Source organism: Gavia stellata, chromosome 5 (assembly GCF_030936135.1).
Source record: "Gavia stellata isolate bGavSte3 chromosome 5, bGavSte3.hap2, whole genome shotgun sequence".
In the NCBI taxonomy this organism is placed as follows: Eukaryota; Metazoa; Chordata; class Aves; order Gaviiformes; family Gaviidae; genus Gavia; species Gavia stellata.
In genome coordinates this window covers 53,580,270-53,598,737 of record NC_082598.1, presented here as the reverse complement: position 1 = coordinate 53,598,737, position 18,468 = coordinate 53,580,270, and the positions used below count along the sequence as shown (strand labels likewise).

The 18,468-nt window shown below is 44.1% G+C and overlaps 1 protein-coding gene across 1 annotated transcript in view; it reads right to left on the bottom strand.

Moving 5' to 3' along the window:
- Positions 1 to 3,383: 3,383 nt before the first annotated feature.
- Positions 3,384 to 18,468, bottom strand: part of BMPR1B (bone morphogenetic protein receptor type 1B) — a 32,840-nt gene continuing 17,755 nt past the window's right edge. The window contains exons 5-10 of the mRNA XM_059817366.1: positions 18,313 to 18,451; positions 10,669 to 10,861; positions 9,941 to 10,238; positions 7,453 to 7,628; positions 5,850 to 5,980; positions 3,384 to 3,509 (exon numbers count right to left, since the gene is read on the bottom strand). Of these exons, the coding sequence (XP_059673349.1) occupies positions 3,384 to 3,509; positions 5,850 to 5,980; positions 7,453 to 7,628; positions 9,941 to 10,238; positions 10,669 to 10,861; positions 18,313 to 18,451 (1,063 nt within the window). The remainder of the gene's footprint in view (positions 3,510 to 5,849; positions 5,981 to 7,452; positions 7,629 to 9,940; positions 10,239 to 10,668; positions 10,862 to 18,312; positions 18,452 to 18,468) is intronic.

Genomic DNA, 18,468 nt, shown 5'->3' with positions numbered 1-18,468 from the left:
TAAAGCCACGATTATCTCCGTCATGGACTTCCAAGCCCTCATCAATGTGCACTGTGAAACTACCAAAATCTGGAAGTGACATTAAAAGGCCACACCTGGCAAAATAAATCCACTAACCTGTAGTCACTGTACATGCTGAAACCACAGTAATTACATGTTGAGTATTGCAGAAAGTCAACCATGCAGGCAGTAACTCGAATGTCACAGCGCTAGAACAAAGGACTTCCCACGTGTGCCTTAGGCTGTTTTCTGGCCTTAGGAATATCCCTTTACAATAGCATCGATTACAGTGGGTAGGACATGTGAGGGCAAAATCTGGCCTTTTGAGTCTTGGGAGAAAACGGGCAGGCACTAGTTATGCAACTGCAGACCCTTTGCTTTCTCAGAGTGTGTCTCCTCATATACATATATATTTATTTTCCTATATAGCACCATTGCAGTGATTTGTCATTTATGCATTTTCATAAATAAATACTATGTTTTATTTAGTGCTTTATCATCCATAATAGTTTACTCTTAATCCACATACTGGAGTTATTCCACACTCCCAACTGAATATATATATATTTTTATATATATATATATATATAAAAACCCACATAAACTTGAACATTTAACATACACACTTTATGTAACTTATCAATCAGTATCTTAGATCCCTTTCTTTTGGACTGAAAAAAGTAAGACTTGTTCAGAAAACCAGTGACTGACCCTTTCTCTCGCAACACACTGACGGCAGGCGCCGGGGGCATTGCAGTCATCACACCCACCAGCCAGCAAAACACCTCCAAAACATTGCTGGGGAGAGCCGTGATAATTTAAAAAAAAAAAAAAAATCTATTTGAGGAAAGCAGACATGAAACACACCCAAACACGGCAGGGAAGAGGCATCCCTGCTGCATGACTGCTTACCCAGGACCCACAGGGACCGGGCTGGGAGGTGGGATTCACCGAGCCTGCCCCAACCGCTGCCAAAGGCATCGGTCCCATCCGCTTCATCGGAGCTGAGAAACTCCAGTTCCTCGGGGCTGTGCTGGTTTTTATGAAGGGGCATGAAGGCAAAAGGAGTCAGTAGAAACCCCGTGGCTCTATTCACTAAGACAAAAAGGAGAAGAGAGGCTGGGCTGTTCTCCTCATTTTGGGCCACATATCTTCAAGCCAAGGCAGCCAAGGAGAGGAGCAAACTCTGCTCTCAGCCACGCCAGCACACTGTTTATCGAGGACAGGGGAAACCAGCATCGCCCCTCTTGGGGCGATTTAACTCTCAGGGGTTTTCTTTTTGTATTGCTCGGTATTTTTGGGTACAGGCAGGGAAACTGCACTGTGGAAAAAGCACTCTGATTAACAAAAATCCTCTGATTAAACTTTTTAACACCTATAATCATGGAGGTCTTGCTGGTTCTCTTGAACCCGCGCATTTTTCTCCGTTAGCTGGAAAGTATAAAATGGTAATTTTTCCAACTAGAAATACCTTCAGGGAGCCATGAAGCTAAACCCCAATTATATACCTACCTACCACAAATAAATCAGTTTTGTCCAAAAAGGGAAAAAAAGAAGCATTACAGAAATGCTGAGGCTAAATCCAGCATGGTAATTATTTCAGTTCTGAAATAGGCTTAGCATAATCAAAGCAGCATTTGTAAGGACTTATTTCAAAATTAAACTGAACACCATCTAGTGAAAGAGGACATAGGCAGGCAAAAAAAATTAAAAAAATAAATAAAAGAAGGGTAAAGAAGGGTAAACCGGTACATACAGCTCCCATACAGCTCAGCTTTGATACTGTGATGAAGAACAGAGACCTTTCCAAAGAAAATACTTCATGGGGAATATTTCACCTCTCATTTCCCCTTCTGTAGTTTTAGTATCACAGCAACTGCTGCAGCCCCAGGAAGAAGGAATGGGGAAAGACGGTAAATACGTTTCCCAATGCTCATCTCCCCTAAAAGCTCCTCTTGGTGGGAATGGAGCCACGATGCTACGCAGCCCCGACTTGGCTGCAGAGCCTGTCACTACAGCACGATGGCTCCCGGAGGCTTCGAGGCTGCTGGAAGGCCACCCAAAATAGTAAGGCAGATGAAGCTTGAGCCAAGTTGTTCAGTTTGTGGTGCCTCTCACCACAGCAGAAGCGCTTGAGGCACCTGCCCGCTGCCGGCCGCGATGCCCGGCTCCCTCTGCCCACCCGAGTCCCAGGCTTCTTCCCTGTCAGCTTCCTGTGGCGGCTAGGAGGCACCAGGTCTCCTTACGCTTACAGAAAAATTACTGCCACCCCAAAAATGGGAATTTTTGAGGTTTTCACTTTCCCTTAAAAAAAGGAACATAGATTATTATTTTTTTCCAACTGTGGTTGTAGATGGATAGCTCACTTGCACTCAGATGAAAGAGCAAGTTAATAATTTTTTCTCACAAGGAACTTCCTCTTACCCAGTGGTTGCGTATGTAGGTCACAGCAGTTTCAAATTTACCAGCGGATCCAAACATGTACTTCATTTCCACTCACACACAAAACTCTTCATTTTGCAGTGGGGGGAAATTAAAAAAAAAAATAAAAAAGCTGAGAAAAGGGGCACTTGTTTATCATCCTGGTACCATACCCATCAGATTTCCTGGAAACACGAAAAGCTTCTTCAAACAAGTGGCACCGAACCATATTCATCCGGCTCCCGATTATCTTAAATGAAGGACGACCTCCGCTGGGACAGGCCACCCCCAGGAACCCGGCCGCCGTGCTAACGATGGCAGGGATGTAATTGGGCTCCATCTCTATACTGAGAGAACCGCTCACACGCGCAGGGCTACGGAAAGTCGTCTCCGCAGGTAAGCAGCTTTTAAGACCGTTTCCATTACAGCTCTTCTGAGCTGCAGAGACCCACTCTCCGTTTTTTTTAAACGCCGGAGTGCAATAATATCTTTATAAATGAAAAAGTCGTTTTGCTTTCATTTTCAGCACAGTTTCTTCCAATTTTTTTTAATGTAACAATATACATCTTTTTTACTTCTAACCAAAAGTTTTATTTTCATAAAATTTAAAGCAGTATCTTTTTAAACAATCAAAATAATAATAATAACAATAATAATAATAATAAAATAATAAGTGGCTTTCATGGAAAGCAACATGCATAATCTTAAACCAGTTACTAAAACTGTTATTTCCCCGTGTAAACAAGGGCAGACAAGCCTCTTCCAATCTTGTATGTCAAAATTCAGCTGATTTTTGCAAAGGATAGTCTCCTCAAAAGCTGTCAAATAAACTTACAGCTGCTCTTAAGCACGACTGCATTCAAGGTACTTATTAACAAAGACTTTCGATACCTCTTCAGGACTTCTGCCCGCACGAGAAAGTCCGTTTCCACGGGCCTTCACGAGAGCTGCCTCTGGCCAAGTCAGAGCTTAATGTCCTGCGACTCTGACATTTTGGCAAGTGTTTTCTTGACCCGCAGGGCTGTGAGCCGGGAGGCAGGGTTGTGAGCCCAGCACTCCATCATCAGCTTCCCCATCTGCCGTAGGCACTGCGGAGAGAAACGGGAGAGAAAGTCCCACCTGGGTCAGTGGAAGAGGAGACTGCAGTTGGTGGCAATGGCAAAAAACTGAAGGGAAAAGGTCTTTCCTAAGGGCAGCCAAAAAAAAGACAACACGCTGGCTGGTATTGCTTTTCAAGAGCTTTGGTTTTCTATATATTAAGGAGAGTTCTCCAAACATGGCAATTACTCTTATAATCTATGACAAGTTATAGCCTAGACTCGGCTGTACGCTCCACAAAAGCCCTTTTGTTATTTCCCCTTCCCCAAACCCGCACAGCCTGGCCCGCACAAGCGTGGCTCCGTACAGCGAGCCCTTTGCTGTACAAATCCAGTGGAATTCGCTTTCCTCCGCCAGCGACCGGCCCCCGGGGTACAGCCCAGCGTGAGCACGCACCCACGGCTCCTGCCCAGCCGCCCCGCCGGAAAGCCGCCTGCGAGCACCAGGGTCGGCTCTGCCCTGTCCCACTCCATCCCCTGCTCGCTTCCGAAACATAGCCAGACCCTCCTCCGGCTCCCAGCAGCAACTCTCTTACTGACAGCATCTCAGCATGGCCTTTGCCATCCTGGAAAAGGAGCATACATCCCTGCTCTGCGTCTACCACCTTCTTCCAAACATAAAGCACCACGTAAGCCACTGCAGCTGGGTGATGACCCTGTCAGCCTATGGATTTACGCTGCCTCAAGATTTGCTTGCTACAACTAGGAAAAGAAAAGTTTTCCATCTCATCCAACTTGCTCTCGGTTTTCATGAGGCTCCCAGCCCAGAAACAGTGCAGACCCTGAAAAGCATTAAGCTTAACTACCACCAGCAGTGCCCAGAGCAGCCTAATACATTTCAGATTAATGTGCATTTTTATAAACGTGTTTTGGTGACAGACAAGGTTTTATGCACTAACAAGTTTGCCTCTCATCGCCAGAATGCCTGAAGTGGGATTACCGATGACGCTAACCAATTAATCAAGAACAGTTATTTCAACGAGCCTCCCCAGTCCTCGATACGTGTGGTAGCAGACCAAACACACACTGCATGCCACCACACAAAAGCCCTTCCCGGGATCGAGACTAACAGCGCTTCCTCCAGTGTTTCCGCTCCTGGTCTGAAGGCTCAGAGGGATTTGGCTAGGGAGGGGATGAGGCAGGTGGGTCTCGGTTAGATCTTCCCACGCTGGCTGTTGCACAAGTCCTCGAGCCTCCCAGGGAGGTTGTTTAATTTTGCCCTCACATTCCCAAACTGGCTGCATCTCATGCCACCTAAATCTTTCATCTACCTGCACAATATTCATCTACACACTGCTATTCCCAAATGGCAGCTGTCTTCTCTGACTGCAGAAAACTTCACAGCATTAAACTGTACCAATTAACACGATTAATGACCCCTCCTCCATAGCATCTTCCGAGCAGTCAGCAGGTTTGCCTGCGGTACCCCAATTGTTTGTCTCCGATGCCACGAGCACAGCTTTGCTTCGTTACAGATGCTCAGCAAGGAGAGTTCAGATTCTCCCCCAGCCCTCCCACCTCCTCGTTTTATTCTGGAAAGCATTTTCTGGATCCTACATCTGCTCTGAAAGGCCACACCTGTAGCCCTCTGCTAAAATGTGAAGAGGTACATGAGCACTGTTTTCTGTAAGATGTAAAGGGGTGAACAATTGGTGCTCCTCGGTGCAGCCCAGCTACTGTGGTCAGTACTGTCACATACGAATACCGTAAGAGTGAAACTTAATATCTTGCACTGATGTTAGTGTAAAATCACGGTAAAATCGTGCTTCCAAGCCTGCACACCTGTGATCATGGAAAAGCTGTACGCTCATTTCATTTCAAAGAGACAGAAGATTATTTCCTTCTTTAAAAAAAAAAAAAAAGGAAAAAGGTTGGAATTACAGCCCACACATCAGTACATGCTGAAGTAGCTGCCAGCACACCAAGTTTGCTGCCACTGCACTATACACTACATAATAATTTCTCTTTCAAAATTTTAAGCTAGCCACTGATTTAATGCTATTAATGCCGGGAGCAGAAAGCAAAATGAGTGCAAGAGGAAAACAGACTAAGAAGGTCTGAGCACAGCCTGCTATCGCTGTGGGATCTGGTAGACAGCACATGAGGAACCTGCTTGCAAATATCATAGGCTATGGGCCCTGGGGCTCTGAGACCTTTGGGGAGGGGGGTGGTATCTGAGAAGGTCGCGCTCCTTCCCGAGCCCTGTTACACCGTGACGGGTGCTAGCACCAGTGGCAAAGTCCCTCCTCACTCAAAACAATGCAGAATTGGGTCACCCTCACTCACTCGCTCCAATTAAAAACACAGGCTGCATTTTAAGAGGGACAATACCTCATCACTGCTCCATCTGTTGGGAAACGAAGGGCGTAGTCTCTTGATGCACACAATCTCCCGCATGTCCTCATACGAGGGGTCGCTGGGCACAAGGTCGTGGTATGGAAGCTGGTATTCCTCAACTATTCCTGAAAGAAGGAGTAAGTTGCCTGTCACTTGCAGAAGACACCTTCCACTACCCTCTTCCCCTCTCATTTTATAACAGATTGACCATACTGTTTAACAGTTAGATGTCCGATGTACTTCTCCTTTTTTTTTTTTTTTTTTTTTTTATGGTTGGACTTGATGATCTTACAGGTCTTTTCCAACCTTAGTGATTCTGTGCTTCTGTGACTTCCCTGCCCTAGAAGTTCGTTCCACAGTCAAGCTCCAAGGTAGCCATTGCCGTGTAAAGACTGGCCAGGTATCTCAATCTGAAAGTGTAGTTACTTGCCAAGTGAGACAGTTCCTATCACTGCTGTCCAGTCCCACAATCTCCAGGAAGTTATCACAGAAAGAACTATTAGCATAGGGCCCATATCAGAGTAATCTGGCAGAGAATTAACCTTGAATTAGGTCTCCTTCTTATCAGTGGACCTGGTATATATTAAAGGGCATTTCTGTGCCTTTGCAGAACACGGCAAGGTACCATTCTTTGTGCAGAGCAACGATGACAACAATATTGCAGATTTTACATTGCATCATTGCAATACACTTTACCAGTTTGTAAACATAGGGATCACATTGCTCATCAGTGAAATTCAGCTCCTCCAGGGTAAGCATGGAGCGAGCATTCAGCACAATACTGCAGGCTTTAAAGACCCATAAAGTCTGGTGAAAGTAGCACAGTCCCGAGAGGGACATGCTCTACTCTTACTTGCCACCAATATGGCAGGAAACCGCTGCCAAGTCATTTCTCTGCGTTTAACTTTCCTCAGTGGCAAAATAGAGGTAATAACACCCATCATTTCTGCACTACACTGAGCTCTATGTGCAGAAAGCACACACAGCCTACGCGCACAGGGATGGATCTATGCCCTGCGTCTGCAGCTGCTGCATTGCTTTATCTTTGCTGTCCTCACGCTTGAATGCCTGATATCAGAAGGAGATGAGGCAAATCACTGGTATGACAACGATGTAATAAGTGCTGCTTCCCTCTGTTTTTTTTCTATGTGTCTTATAAATAGATTATTTATTTTAAATAGTGGCACAGCATACCCCCAAATTGTTTGTCCTCCTCCTTCTATTTAACTCTAACAAAACAAAGAAATCACTATTTTCTTTCTGCTAAAGTAGCTGAATACCCCCAGTTCAGCAAAAATGTATTGCTGTTGGAAAAGGCGCCCAAATGAGTTCCATATTCCTTCTTCAGTGCAGGCAGCCGCTGCCTTCAAACAAGCTATTAAAATACAGTCTAAATCTTTGCTGTTGAAATAGCACTGACTGATGCTTTAAAATAAGTTTCAACAAGAGAACGGGTATTAGGAGAGTTACCTGTATGGTTTATCCACATTTGTCTATTACAGTAAAAACAACTACCCAGAGAAAAGGATGTAATGGAAGATTTGGGTTATAAATGGGGTTCACTGACACAATTAAATGCGATCTCCCAGCTCTTTACCTCCTGAAACACATCTCCTTGCTATCTCCCAAAGGATGAGTCCAAAACTGTACATATCAGCCATGATGTAGGACTGAAAGTGATTTCTGTTCAAGCTTTCATCCAGCACCTCAGGAGGCATATAGCGTTTTGTTCCTACACGGGTATTTGGAGGTATGTCTACCTCGTTTGTATCACTAAAAGAAAAAGAAGGGGAAAAAAAGGGCATCACACATGCAATAAAGTGGCTTGAAAAGAAAGCAATTTAGATGGAAGTAGTAGTAAATTCACATCACATCCACTCTCAAACAAGGTCAAAAGTAATGCGTAATCTTAATGAAACAATTCTTACAAAGAAAGCCTCTTAGTGTGAAGGCAACCCTCCTTAAAAGGCGGACCCGCCTGAGGCTATATTAAGCATTCAAATGCAGAACCACAATGGAGATAAGACTCAACAGGGATGCTGGAACATTTGTGAGATTTCATTAGCATTAGCCCGAGATCTAGTGCTGGTGATAACCATCAAATCTTCATTAAACGCTGTTTTCTTAACATACTCCACCACCTAATGCTTTAGTCTTAGCAATTAATGGAGGACACTAAATAGCTGGGGCAGTATCACTTAGCTGCAGCAAATCAGATCTGCAAGGAAGAGGAGTCTAACTACTTTTTGTGCATGCATTATATTTGATCCCAACCTTTTCACATCAAGGTATGTAAACACACAGATGTACATGTGTAAAAAAATCCAACCAAATGTGTCACGCCTCACACATTGACCAGAAGAGACAACGTATATCTAACAGGAAGCAAATTCCCATTAATTATGTGACTGGATTAATTTTTTTCTTATCGACTCAAATTCAGCTGTATCAGGTTTCATGTTTTTAGAAGTTTAATACGTGGCATGTATTGTGGTTTGCTTAGAAAGGTCTGTCTCCCTTTCCCCACCTTCAAAATGTAAACATTTTAAATGTGATGGATACAACAAAATCACACAGAATAATTATACAACTTCTTCTGTAATTTTCTTCACATACAGCAATTTTTTTTTACCTACAGTTATGAAAATGACAAAAAAAAGCCGAGCCTGAGGTACAACCAGTCGCCTACGCAGTCGTTAAATCATACCTACACTGGTGGCATTTCTGTGTATCTCCCAAGAATGTAACAAATCTAGTGACCTGAACCATCTGGCAATATTTCGAATAAAATGAGAAATGCAGAGAACAAGACCAAACTCATTAGCTTCAGCAGAGCACACCCCTTTCAACTACTTTTTTCTGTTCCTGGTCATTGCCTGAGAAATGCTGTCTAAGGAAGGATTCAGTATGAAAACAAGCCGAGTATATAATGTAAATTCCATTTGGACTGTGACAAATAGATAGTTCACCTTCTTTTATAGCAACACTTTGTAGTTCCCAGTTCTTCTGGGTTCATACCTAAGCAGCGTGCTGCTCTGTACTTGTCAGGCAAGGTGTACCTGCAAAGGGTGAACTTCTTCCCTGAATCTTTTACAGCAAACAGTGTATTTCCAAGTTGTTGTTTTCCGGGCCCCTGTTCCTCAAAGTAAAAATATTCTTTTCTCGTCTCCTAAAGAAAGGTCAGGTTGATGAAGGAAAAGCCTCACCAAGAAACCAAGTAGGTAAGTGAATGGTGAGAAGAGCACATGAAAACTGCCTTTCCTTACACTCTGAATCATTTCAGTTCAAGATTTGTACAGAATTCTTAAAATTTTTTTTGATGCTTCAGGGAGCTCACGGTTTCAAAGCTGACCTCTGCAACTGAGACCTTCAGTCTATGGCCACATTTCTGTGCAAAGAAAAATCAGAGGCTTTGTAACACACGTCTCCACCCCAAGGACCAGTGCCGAGAGCTCAAGCTCCTTTGGAACGGAGCTGTCGACAGCAATGACTCCTTCACGAATCCCCGGAGTGCGTAAGTCCTACTTGTCTGCTCTAAGCTGTTCAAAAACACAACCATTTTTTAAAAATCAAATTTAAAAGCCATTTCAAAAATCAAATCTGTACTTCAGCAATTTGATTTGTAGGAAATGGAACAAAAGTCAGCCCAAATAGGGTGCTTTTCAATAAATCCCAATTAGTAACTTGTGCAAGTGATTAGTAGCATTCTCTATAAGTTGTGAGTGAATTATCTTGGGATCAGAGAAGCTGAAAGCTTCAGTGACAAGTTTATGGACATGACTTCAACCTGTCAGGGCTACGTCCTTTTAGCATGTGGCAGCAATACTCAGGTTGCTATTGAGGGTGAATTGATGAAAACTGAACCTTTATGCAAATGCAACAAATAAGCGGCTATTTATACACCTGCAATATGCGTTTACTCGACATGCTCACCCACACAGGTAGCCCCACCTCACATACAGGTAAGCATAGCCTGAAAGGTATGCGCATACATTGCAGGTGCTTACACGTTGCTCAATCAACAACGAAACCAGCGTTTGCGTCCGATTCATCAACCTTCCCTCACCCTCCTCACTTCTACTCACCTGATAAATTTAACAGCCAAGCCCAAATCTGCTATGCAGCAGGTGCCATTCTTCTTCACCAGGATATTCTTACTTTTTAGGTCACGGTGGGCAATAGCGGGTTTGCCCTGAGTACTGAAGATCTCAGTGTGCAGGTGGCACAAGCCACTGACGGAAGAGTAAGCCAGTTTTAGCATGGCTTTTGTGTCCAAGGTAGTAGATTTTAGATAATCATAAAGTGAGCCGTTCTCATGGTAGTCAGTGATGAGATACAGCTGGGTCCAAGATCCTGTACCTTTAATGTCTGCGGCAATGAATCCTGCAAAAAAAAAGATTCTCCGATGAATACTTCTCAAGGTGTTTTTTGACTGCTCAGAACTCTGGACTGTCAGCCACTTCAAGAGTTTTATTTTAATAACATATTTAATTTCTTTCATCTTACTTCCATGCAACTGTGCCTCACCTCTAGCCTTTAACATATTTTCAGAAAGCCCAGATATGGACATACAGGTGGCAGAAACAGAGGTGTGGTGTTTGGAGCAACAGCCCCCAAACCCCATTATTTTTTAACTTTTTTATTTATGTTTCAGTAATCCTCGAAACATCTTTCTTTTCAAAAGTGCTGGGTGGCTAATTGCAGAGCAGAGCAGGTAACAAAGCACATAGGAAAGGGCATCAGACAACAGCAAATACAAAATTATTAAACTTAACCTGCACACTATCAAATAATTCTCTTCTGTTTCACTCACCGAGAATATTTTCATGCCTCATCAGGACAGTCTGGTAGATTTCCGTTTCTCTGAACCAGCTGGCCTCCTCTGTGGTAAAAAACACTTTCACGGCTACCTTTTCGCCACGCCACTTTCCCATCCAGACTTCTCCATAGCGACCTTTTCCAATCTGCTTCACCATCTGAATCTGTTTCGCGATGGTCCTTTGAACCTGTGAAAAGGCGAGACGGGCGGTTACAACTTGCTCGGCAGAAACCTCCCGCATTCACCTCCCTCCTTCCGTGTCTCCTTCCCGCGCAGCAAGCCCGGTGGAAAGGGGAACACGCAGCCATCGCGATGTGGATTTCAGCAAAGCTCCGCAACGCGGATGCTCCCAGTTTTCCCCCAGGACGCAGTGCTGGTGAGGCCATTCCTACCACTGTGAAGAAGCCTTTCCATACATCCCCAAAACGCACCGTGGCCTCTCAAGAAAGTAAATCGGTCTGTGTGAAGGCAACATTTGACTGTTAACCTTGGCATTTTTATTTTTGTGATTTACCAGACACCAGACCTGCTGGTAACAGACAGGAAAAGCCTGTCTCAGAGCGAGAAGAGGGTTCTAGGACAAGAGTTAGCAGGGCTCATTGAGAGAGCTTTAAACTAGATTTGAAGGGGGACGGGGAGGTAACTGGGCTTGCTAGAGAGGCGCCTGGGTAGTAGTAGCTCAGCACTTGTGAGGCAGTGTGCTAGTATTTTTGAGAAGCAGAAGGCCTACCATCCTTCAAGGGTGAAAATTCCACGCACAACTCCCTCCCTGAAATGCTTATACACCAATGCACGCAGCATAGGGAATAAACAGGAAGAATTGGAGACCTCTGTGCGGTCGCAGGGCCACGATCTCATGGCAAATACTGAGACATGGTGGGATAGCTCACACGACTGGAACGCTGTCACGGGTGGCTATGTTCTTTTTAGGAAAGAGAGGCCAGCAAGGGGAGGTGGTGGAGCGGCTCTTTATGTGAGAGAGCAACTGGAAGGTATCGAGCTCTCCCTGGGGGCGGATGAAGAGCAAGTTGAGAGCTCGTGGGTAAGAATTAAGGGGCAAGCTAACATGGGAGACTCTGTTGTGGGTGTTTATTACAGGCCCTCTGGTCAGGGTGGGGAAGCTGATGAGGCCTTCTACAGACAGCTGAGAGTCGCCTCACTCATAGGCCTTGGTTCTCATGGGGGACTTCAATCACCCTGGTACCTGCTGGGAAGGCTACACAGCCAGGCGCGTACAGTCCAGGAGGTTCCTCCGGTGTATTGATGATAACTTTCTGACTCAGGTGGTGGAGGTGTACTACTGGACCCAGTACTGACAAACAAAGAGGGACTGGTGGAGGACATTAAGGTTGGGACAGCCTTGGCTGTAGCGATCATGAGAAGACAGAGTTTAGGATCATGTGCAGTATGCACAAAACAAGTAGGATTGCAACCTTGGACTTCAGGACGGCTGACTTTGATCTCCTCAAGGAACTGCTTGGAGAAATCGCATGGGTTAGGGCTCTAGAGGGGAGGGGGGCTCAAGAGAGCTGGGTGATACTCAAGTCCCACTTCCTCCAAGCTCAGGATCGGTGCATCCCCAAGAGCAAGATATCAGGCAAGGGAAGCAGGAGACCTGCACGGTTGAGCAAGGAGCTTCTGAAAAAGCTCAAGTGGAAAAAGGAAGTTTACAGTATGTGGAAGAAGGGACTGACCACTTGGGAAGATTACAAGAATGCTGTCAGAGTATGCAGGGGTGAAACGAGGAAAGCCAAGGCCTCCTTGGAATTAAACCTGGCAAGGGATGTCAAGGTCAAAAGGAAGAGTTTCTTCAAGTACATCGGAGGCAAAAGGAAAACTAGAGAAAATGTGGGCCCGCTGTTGAATGAGACAGGTGCCATGGTGACAGATGATGCAGAGAAGGCAGAGATACTGAATGCCTTCTTTGCTTCAGTATTTACCGCTCCAGCCAGCCCTCAGGAGTCCCATACTTCGGAGGTAACAGAGAAAGTCTGGAAGAAGGAAGACTTTCCCTTGATTGAGGAGGATCAAGTTAGAGACCAGTTAAGTAAACTGGACACCCACAAGTCCGTGGGTGCTGATGGGATGCACCCGTGAGTGCTGAGGGAGCTGGCAGAAGTCATTGCTGGGCCACTCTCCATCATCTTTGAAAGGTCCTGGAGAACAGGCAAAGTGCCTGAGGACTGCAGGAAAGCCAATGTCACCCCAGTCTTCAAAAAGGGCAAGAAGGAAGACCCAGGAAACTATAGGCCAGTCAGCCTCACCTCCATCCCTGGAAAGATGATGCAACAGCTCATTCTGGGCGTCATCTCAAAGCATGTGGCGGACACACTGGAAGGCTGCGCTGCCATTTGGCGTGACCTGGACAGGCAAGTTGGGCAGAGTGGAACCTTATGAAATTCAACACAGGCAAGTGTAGGGTACTGCACCTGGGGCGGAATAATCCCATACATCAGTACAGGTGAGGGGCTGACCTGCTGGAGAGCAGCTCTCTGGAAAGGGACCCAGGAGTCCTGGTGGACAACAGGATGACCATGAGCCACCAATGTGCCCTTGGGGCCAAGAAGGCCAATGGCATCCTGGGGTGCATCAAGAAGAGTGTGGCAAGCACGTTGAGGGAGGTTATCCTCCCCCTCTACTCTGCCCTGGTGAAGCCACATCTGGAGTACTGTGTCCAGTTCTGGGCTCCCCAGTTCAAGAAGGACAGGGAACTGCTGGAGAGGGTACAGCAAAGGGCTACGAAGATGATTAGGGGACTGGAACATCTTTTGTATGAGGAAAGGCTGAAGGACTTGGGTCTTTTTAGTCTGGAGAAGCAAAGACTGAGGGGGGGATCTTATTAATGCTTATAAATATGTAAGGGGTGGGTGCCAGGAGGATGGGGCCAGTCTTTTTTCAGTGGTGCCCAGTGACAGGACGAAAGATAACAGGCACAAACTTGGTCACAGGAAGTTCCACCTAAACATGAGGAGGAACTTCTTTACTTTGAGGGTGGTAGAGCACTGGAACAAGCTGCCCAGAGAGGTCGAGAAGTCTCCTTCTCTGGAGATATTAAAAACTCGCCTGGACGCATTCCTGTGCAATCTGCTCTAGGTGATCCTGCTCTGGCGGGGGGGGGGGGGTTGGACTAGATGATCTCCAGGCGTCCCTTCCAACCCCTGTCATTCTGTGATTGTGTGATTTTCCCGTGGGAGGTTCCCACTTTGTGGAAATTTTTTTGTCATTTTTGGAAAAGTTTTGACAGAAAACACTCCTGGCCACCCCAACCCAACCCAACTTCCAAAGGGGTAGGTAACACATTCTTAATTAGAACGGGGATGTTTGTTACGTACTCAACACCGCTAAGAGTCAAAACTAGGGCTCACAAGAACCAAACGCATATCAGCACTCCAAAACTAGCAAAATTACTCAGAGCAGCTTCCTATCACCTTCCTTGAAAATCCCATGCCTAATAATTTCAAAATATAGATTTGGTCTTAGGAACCTCAGCCACTACTTCCACAGTTAGAACCCACATGCCTACATTAATTTTAATAATGATCATTACATAGTAATAAAAAATAAGAATTTTTTTTCCAAAGATATGGAAGCACAGCTTCAAATCTGCCCTTTCTAGTGTCTATACCAGCTTTGCCAGTGGCTGTACTGTGAACTGATGCTAAAGTCAAACCGTTTGTGCAGCTGTAGCATGAGATCAATGTACTCAGCAGCATGGCAGAGATACCCTGAAGTCATATGCATTTCATGTAATCCCAAATATTTTTGCCATCTGGGCTGACAGAAATGATCAAAACTTGAGTTTAAAATAATTTGCTTCCTTTGTTATTCCTGGGAGGTCCAGTGGAAATTACCGGTTTGGTAATGCAGAGCAGGACTGCCACAACCCCACTGCAGCATGAACGTATGTCCAAGACGAACTCAAAACCCATTAGGTAAGGTCCCTTATCATTTATTTTGTAAATAAATTACTGCTTTTCATGTTAGACAATTTAAAGAAGAAAAACATACAGTGGCATTTATGCAAAGCTATTTCAAAAGTCCCAGCTTTCTTCTTTTGTCATTTAAACAGAATTCCATTTTTTCAGCCCTGCAATGTATTATTAGACTTCCAAGATGTGGCTTCAGGGCCATTATTTTTGATTAACATCAGTGAAAGCCAAGAACAGAGATTAGCCTTAATTTTTAAAATTGATTTATTCTCTTTTATACTCTCATATAGTGATCGAACAATAGTTATATTACATTGGAATTTTGCTGTAACATTTTGTAATGTCATTTTAGCATTGTTGCTTTCTATTTTGCCCATTTTAAAAATGCATCCTGAACAATAATGCAGTTATATCAAATAACTTAATTTGTGTAAATATATGTAATGGCATCATAAAGTACATGGAATTACAATACTTAATGATGAAAAGTTCCTTATTAAATTACATTAAGAAAATGAAAAACACATTTCTGTTATGGGTTTTCAGGCGGCAGAATACTATGTGAAGGGCCTTAACCTGGTTTCCTCTTGCTAGAACTGGTCAAACGATTTCCTATGAACAATTTATTTTATTTTAAGGAATTTAGCCCTTTCTTGAATCATAAACTGATTACAATTTCTAAAACAAATTGGTTAATCAAAATTGTTGGATGAACTGATTTCATAAGCATGCTGAATGATGTGTTCATGTGAATTGTTTACATTGAGTGGGGTTGGGTTTTTTTTTTTCATTTCAAATCTGTGTATTTTGCTCCTTGAGCTCTGTGAGCAGCCAGGTAAGGTTACATGGCCCTTTGTTTCCACTCCCTGACTGGAATCAATCCAATTACCAACTATTTCTACTTTCTGCATTGTATTTTTCTGATGTTCAGCTACTGCAGATGAAAATTCAGACAAACCAACCTCTTGTAACTTCAGTATTTTGAACAGAGAACTTCATACCCATGGCTGGGACGCAGTCCCTCAAAAAGCAAAATTCATTGGAAGAGGAATTAGGAAAAACAATATGTGAAAAGGTAGAGACCAAACTGTAATTTAGCAAACTCTTCATACAGACCGAAATAAATGTCCCTAGCATTTAATCTCCTTCCCCAATTTTGCATGTGGATTCACGGGGGCAACAGCTTCGCCTACACTTCTTGCTCTGTCAAGGCCAATGGGGTTCTCCTTGCTTGCACAGACTTAATTGTGCACCCCGGTTTCTTGGCTCAAAGTCTTTACTTACAACTTACTGTATTTTTTTCTTGGTTTCAAATTTGACTGGCAGCATTTGACCTGCAGCAAACTTTTCTGTCAGAGGTACGAACAGGTCAGGAGAGAGAACGCTTCCTGAATGTCAAAGCATCGATAAACTCTTGGTTAATGCTTGGTTTTGGTATAATATTTGTACCCATTAGAATAAATGTTTTGCACTGAAGGAAAACATTACTGTTTAGCATAAAGCGACATTTTGTAATAAATTTGTGGCTTACTTTCCTGAAATAATAACTTTGGATGTTTCAGTCTTTGCACAAGAAAGAATACAGTTAAAAACAAACTCTTCCACAATAAAGTCTAGAAAGTTATTTCCAGACACTTTCCATATACTTGATTCAGGCATGGGCCCAAAGGTATTAATCTGTGCTTTTCTAGTGAGCCTGTAGCGGTTGTAGCTGTCTGGGAAATGCAGCAAGCATCTACTACCAAGTGCAAGGTTCATTATAGCTCTCGTCTTTTTTCTCTTCCACAGAAAATCACTACTTAAAGGGAAAGTCTGGGGAAAAAATGTATGCATTTTCATAGGCAAAGAGAGAGGGGAAAAGAGCGCCTTCAGGAAGAACACTTGGTCCAGTGGCTACAAACTCTCCAGGATTGAGAGAGGAGGACTGGCAGAAGACAGGATGGTTTCTGCTTCAAGGAGCACTGGCACAGCTCTAAGAGCTACTGAGCAACGACCCAGTCACGAGGCCACCTTGGCCATTACAGCAGTTAATTAGCAGAAGTTAGTTTTTCTGTCCACCACAAGAGTAGACCTGGGGACACCAGGAAGACCGTAGATCCCATCTTCAACCATCTCACTGGGATGGAGGAAGGCACAAAGCACAAGCGGTCACAAACAGTGTTGCTCCAGCTTTTTTGTCTCAAGGGCATCCTGGGATGAAGTATCGAGCCATGCCCTGGTACAGGATGCCCCCCGGCACCTGCTACCCACGTGGGCTGCTGGAAACACACCCTCTCAGAGAAGAACAACAAAGTTCCTTGTGTTTGCTCTAAATTATTATATTATTTCTGTCACTGTAACAGGTAGGACCACGAAGCGCAGACCAAGACCTTGATGTGGCAGGTGTTATGCAAAAAACCAAAGCAAAAAAAGCAAGAACCCCTCACAATTAAATCAATTGGAAGTACTCATTAGGAATGGTACTAAACTGTAAGTGTGATCCCTCCCTTTCCACGGCTGCTAAAGGGACATGGGTATGGGATATGGCAAAGCTTTCTTAAAGCCTAGACCTAAATGACAAGAGTTGCTCTCAACAGAGAAAAATGACTGTGGGTTTTCCATGCTCAGCACCAGTCACAGCACCCACTTGGCAGCTTGGCTTTTTTTCTCAATAGCTATGTTACTTGTCAGAAAATTGGATTTTTAAAAAAGTCAGCACTTTTTTTAAATGGGACGCTAAGCACTTACTCCTGCCAGAACAAACTGAGTTTAGTCGGATTTTCGCCAACCACTCAGCCTGTTGCTTTATTTTAAGGAATTATAAAACTTCCCATTTTGTTTCTTCTTTAGGGTGTAGAAAAAAAGATATGTGGGCAAAACCCAGATAGATAGTATGTAGTACTTGGAAACTGGACAACATCTACAGTAATAGGATCACTACAAACTAATAGGTTTGGGAGACAGGAGGGACATATCATCTCTGAAAAATGAAAATGAAATCTAATTCATTTTCTCAGAGGCAGTATTTAAATAAGTAACCTGGCTTTTTTTTCCAGTGCTAAAAAGCAACGATGACCCCCAGAAACAAAACCCCTGGTGAACCGAACTGTTTTGCCACAGCAGGTAAAACTGCTGCCTTGTCAGCAGGTGCGCTCAGGGGGCTCAGTCATCCTGGAGTCAGTTCAGAAATAATCACAAACTCCATCCCTGTGCCTTTAACCTTTGAGATTGCCACACTACAAGGGAACGAAATTCGCTCTTGACTTCTGAATGCAAAGTGAAGTCTACACATAAAAAGTTTCCAGGTTTGATGAATTACAGTTCCCTTTACATAAAGACGATGTGTCAGTGTTTGGAATGCTATTGTGCGTTGCACATAAAAAGCAAGAAAATAAGACCAGCGGGCCAGATGCTGTCCTGTACGCTGGAGTAAATCCTGATGAATTTCTGTGAGCTCTATTAGCCTGTACTTATCCATCGGTATCTAAAATAAGAAATGAGCTGAGATAAAAAAAAAAAAAACCCTAAGCTTTTTTGACCTAATCTACATGAAAAAAGTCTCCCGCTTCTAAAGCAGCTGTTCTCCAGCTTAAATCCTTGTCATTTCTGGGAGAGAAAAAAAACCTAGAACAACAACTGAGGACACATATATAGAATTTCTTGTGCCTCATTTTGTCTTCTACTCATTTTTGCCTTTTAAACTTGCATTAAAATAATAGTGCTTCCTTACCAGGAGAGGGAGCCCGGAGCCGCTCCCTGAGCTCTGGGACTGCTCGATCAAATCCTTCAGGGACTCTCCAGGGGGAATGTAGGTCTCATCCTGCTCCAGCCCGATGCTGTAGCGGGGCCTCGTCTCTTGGCGTTTGTACCTGCCGTTTTACATGGA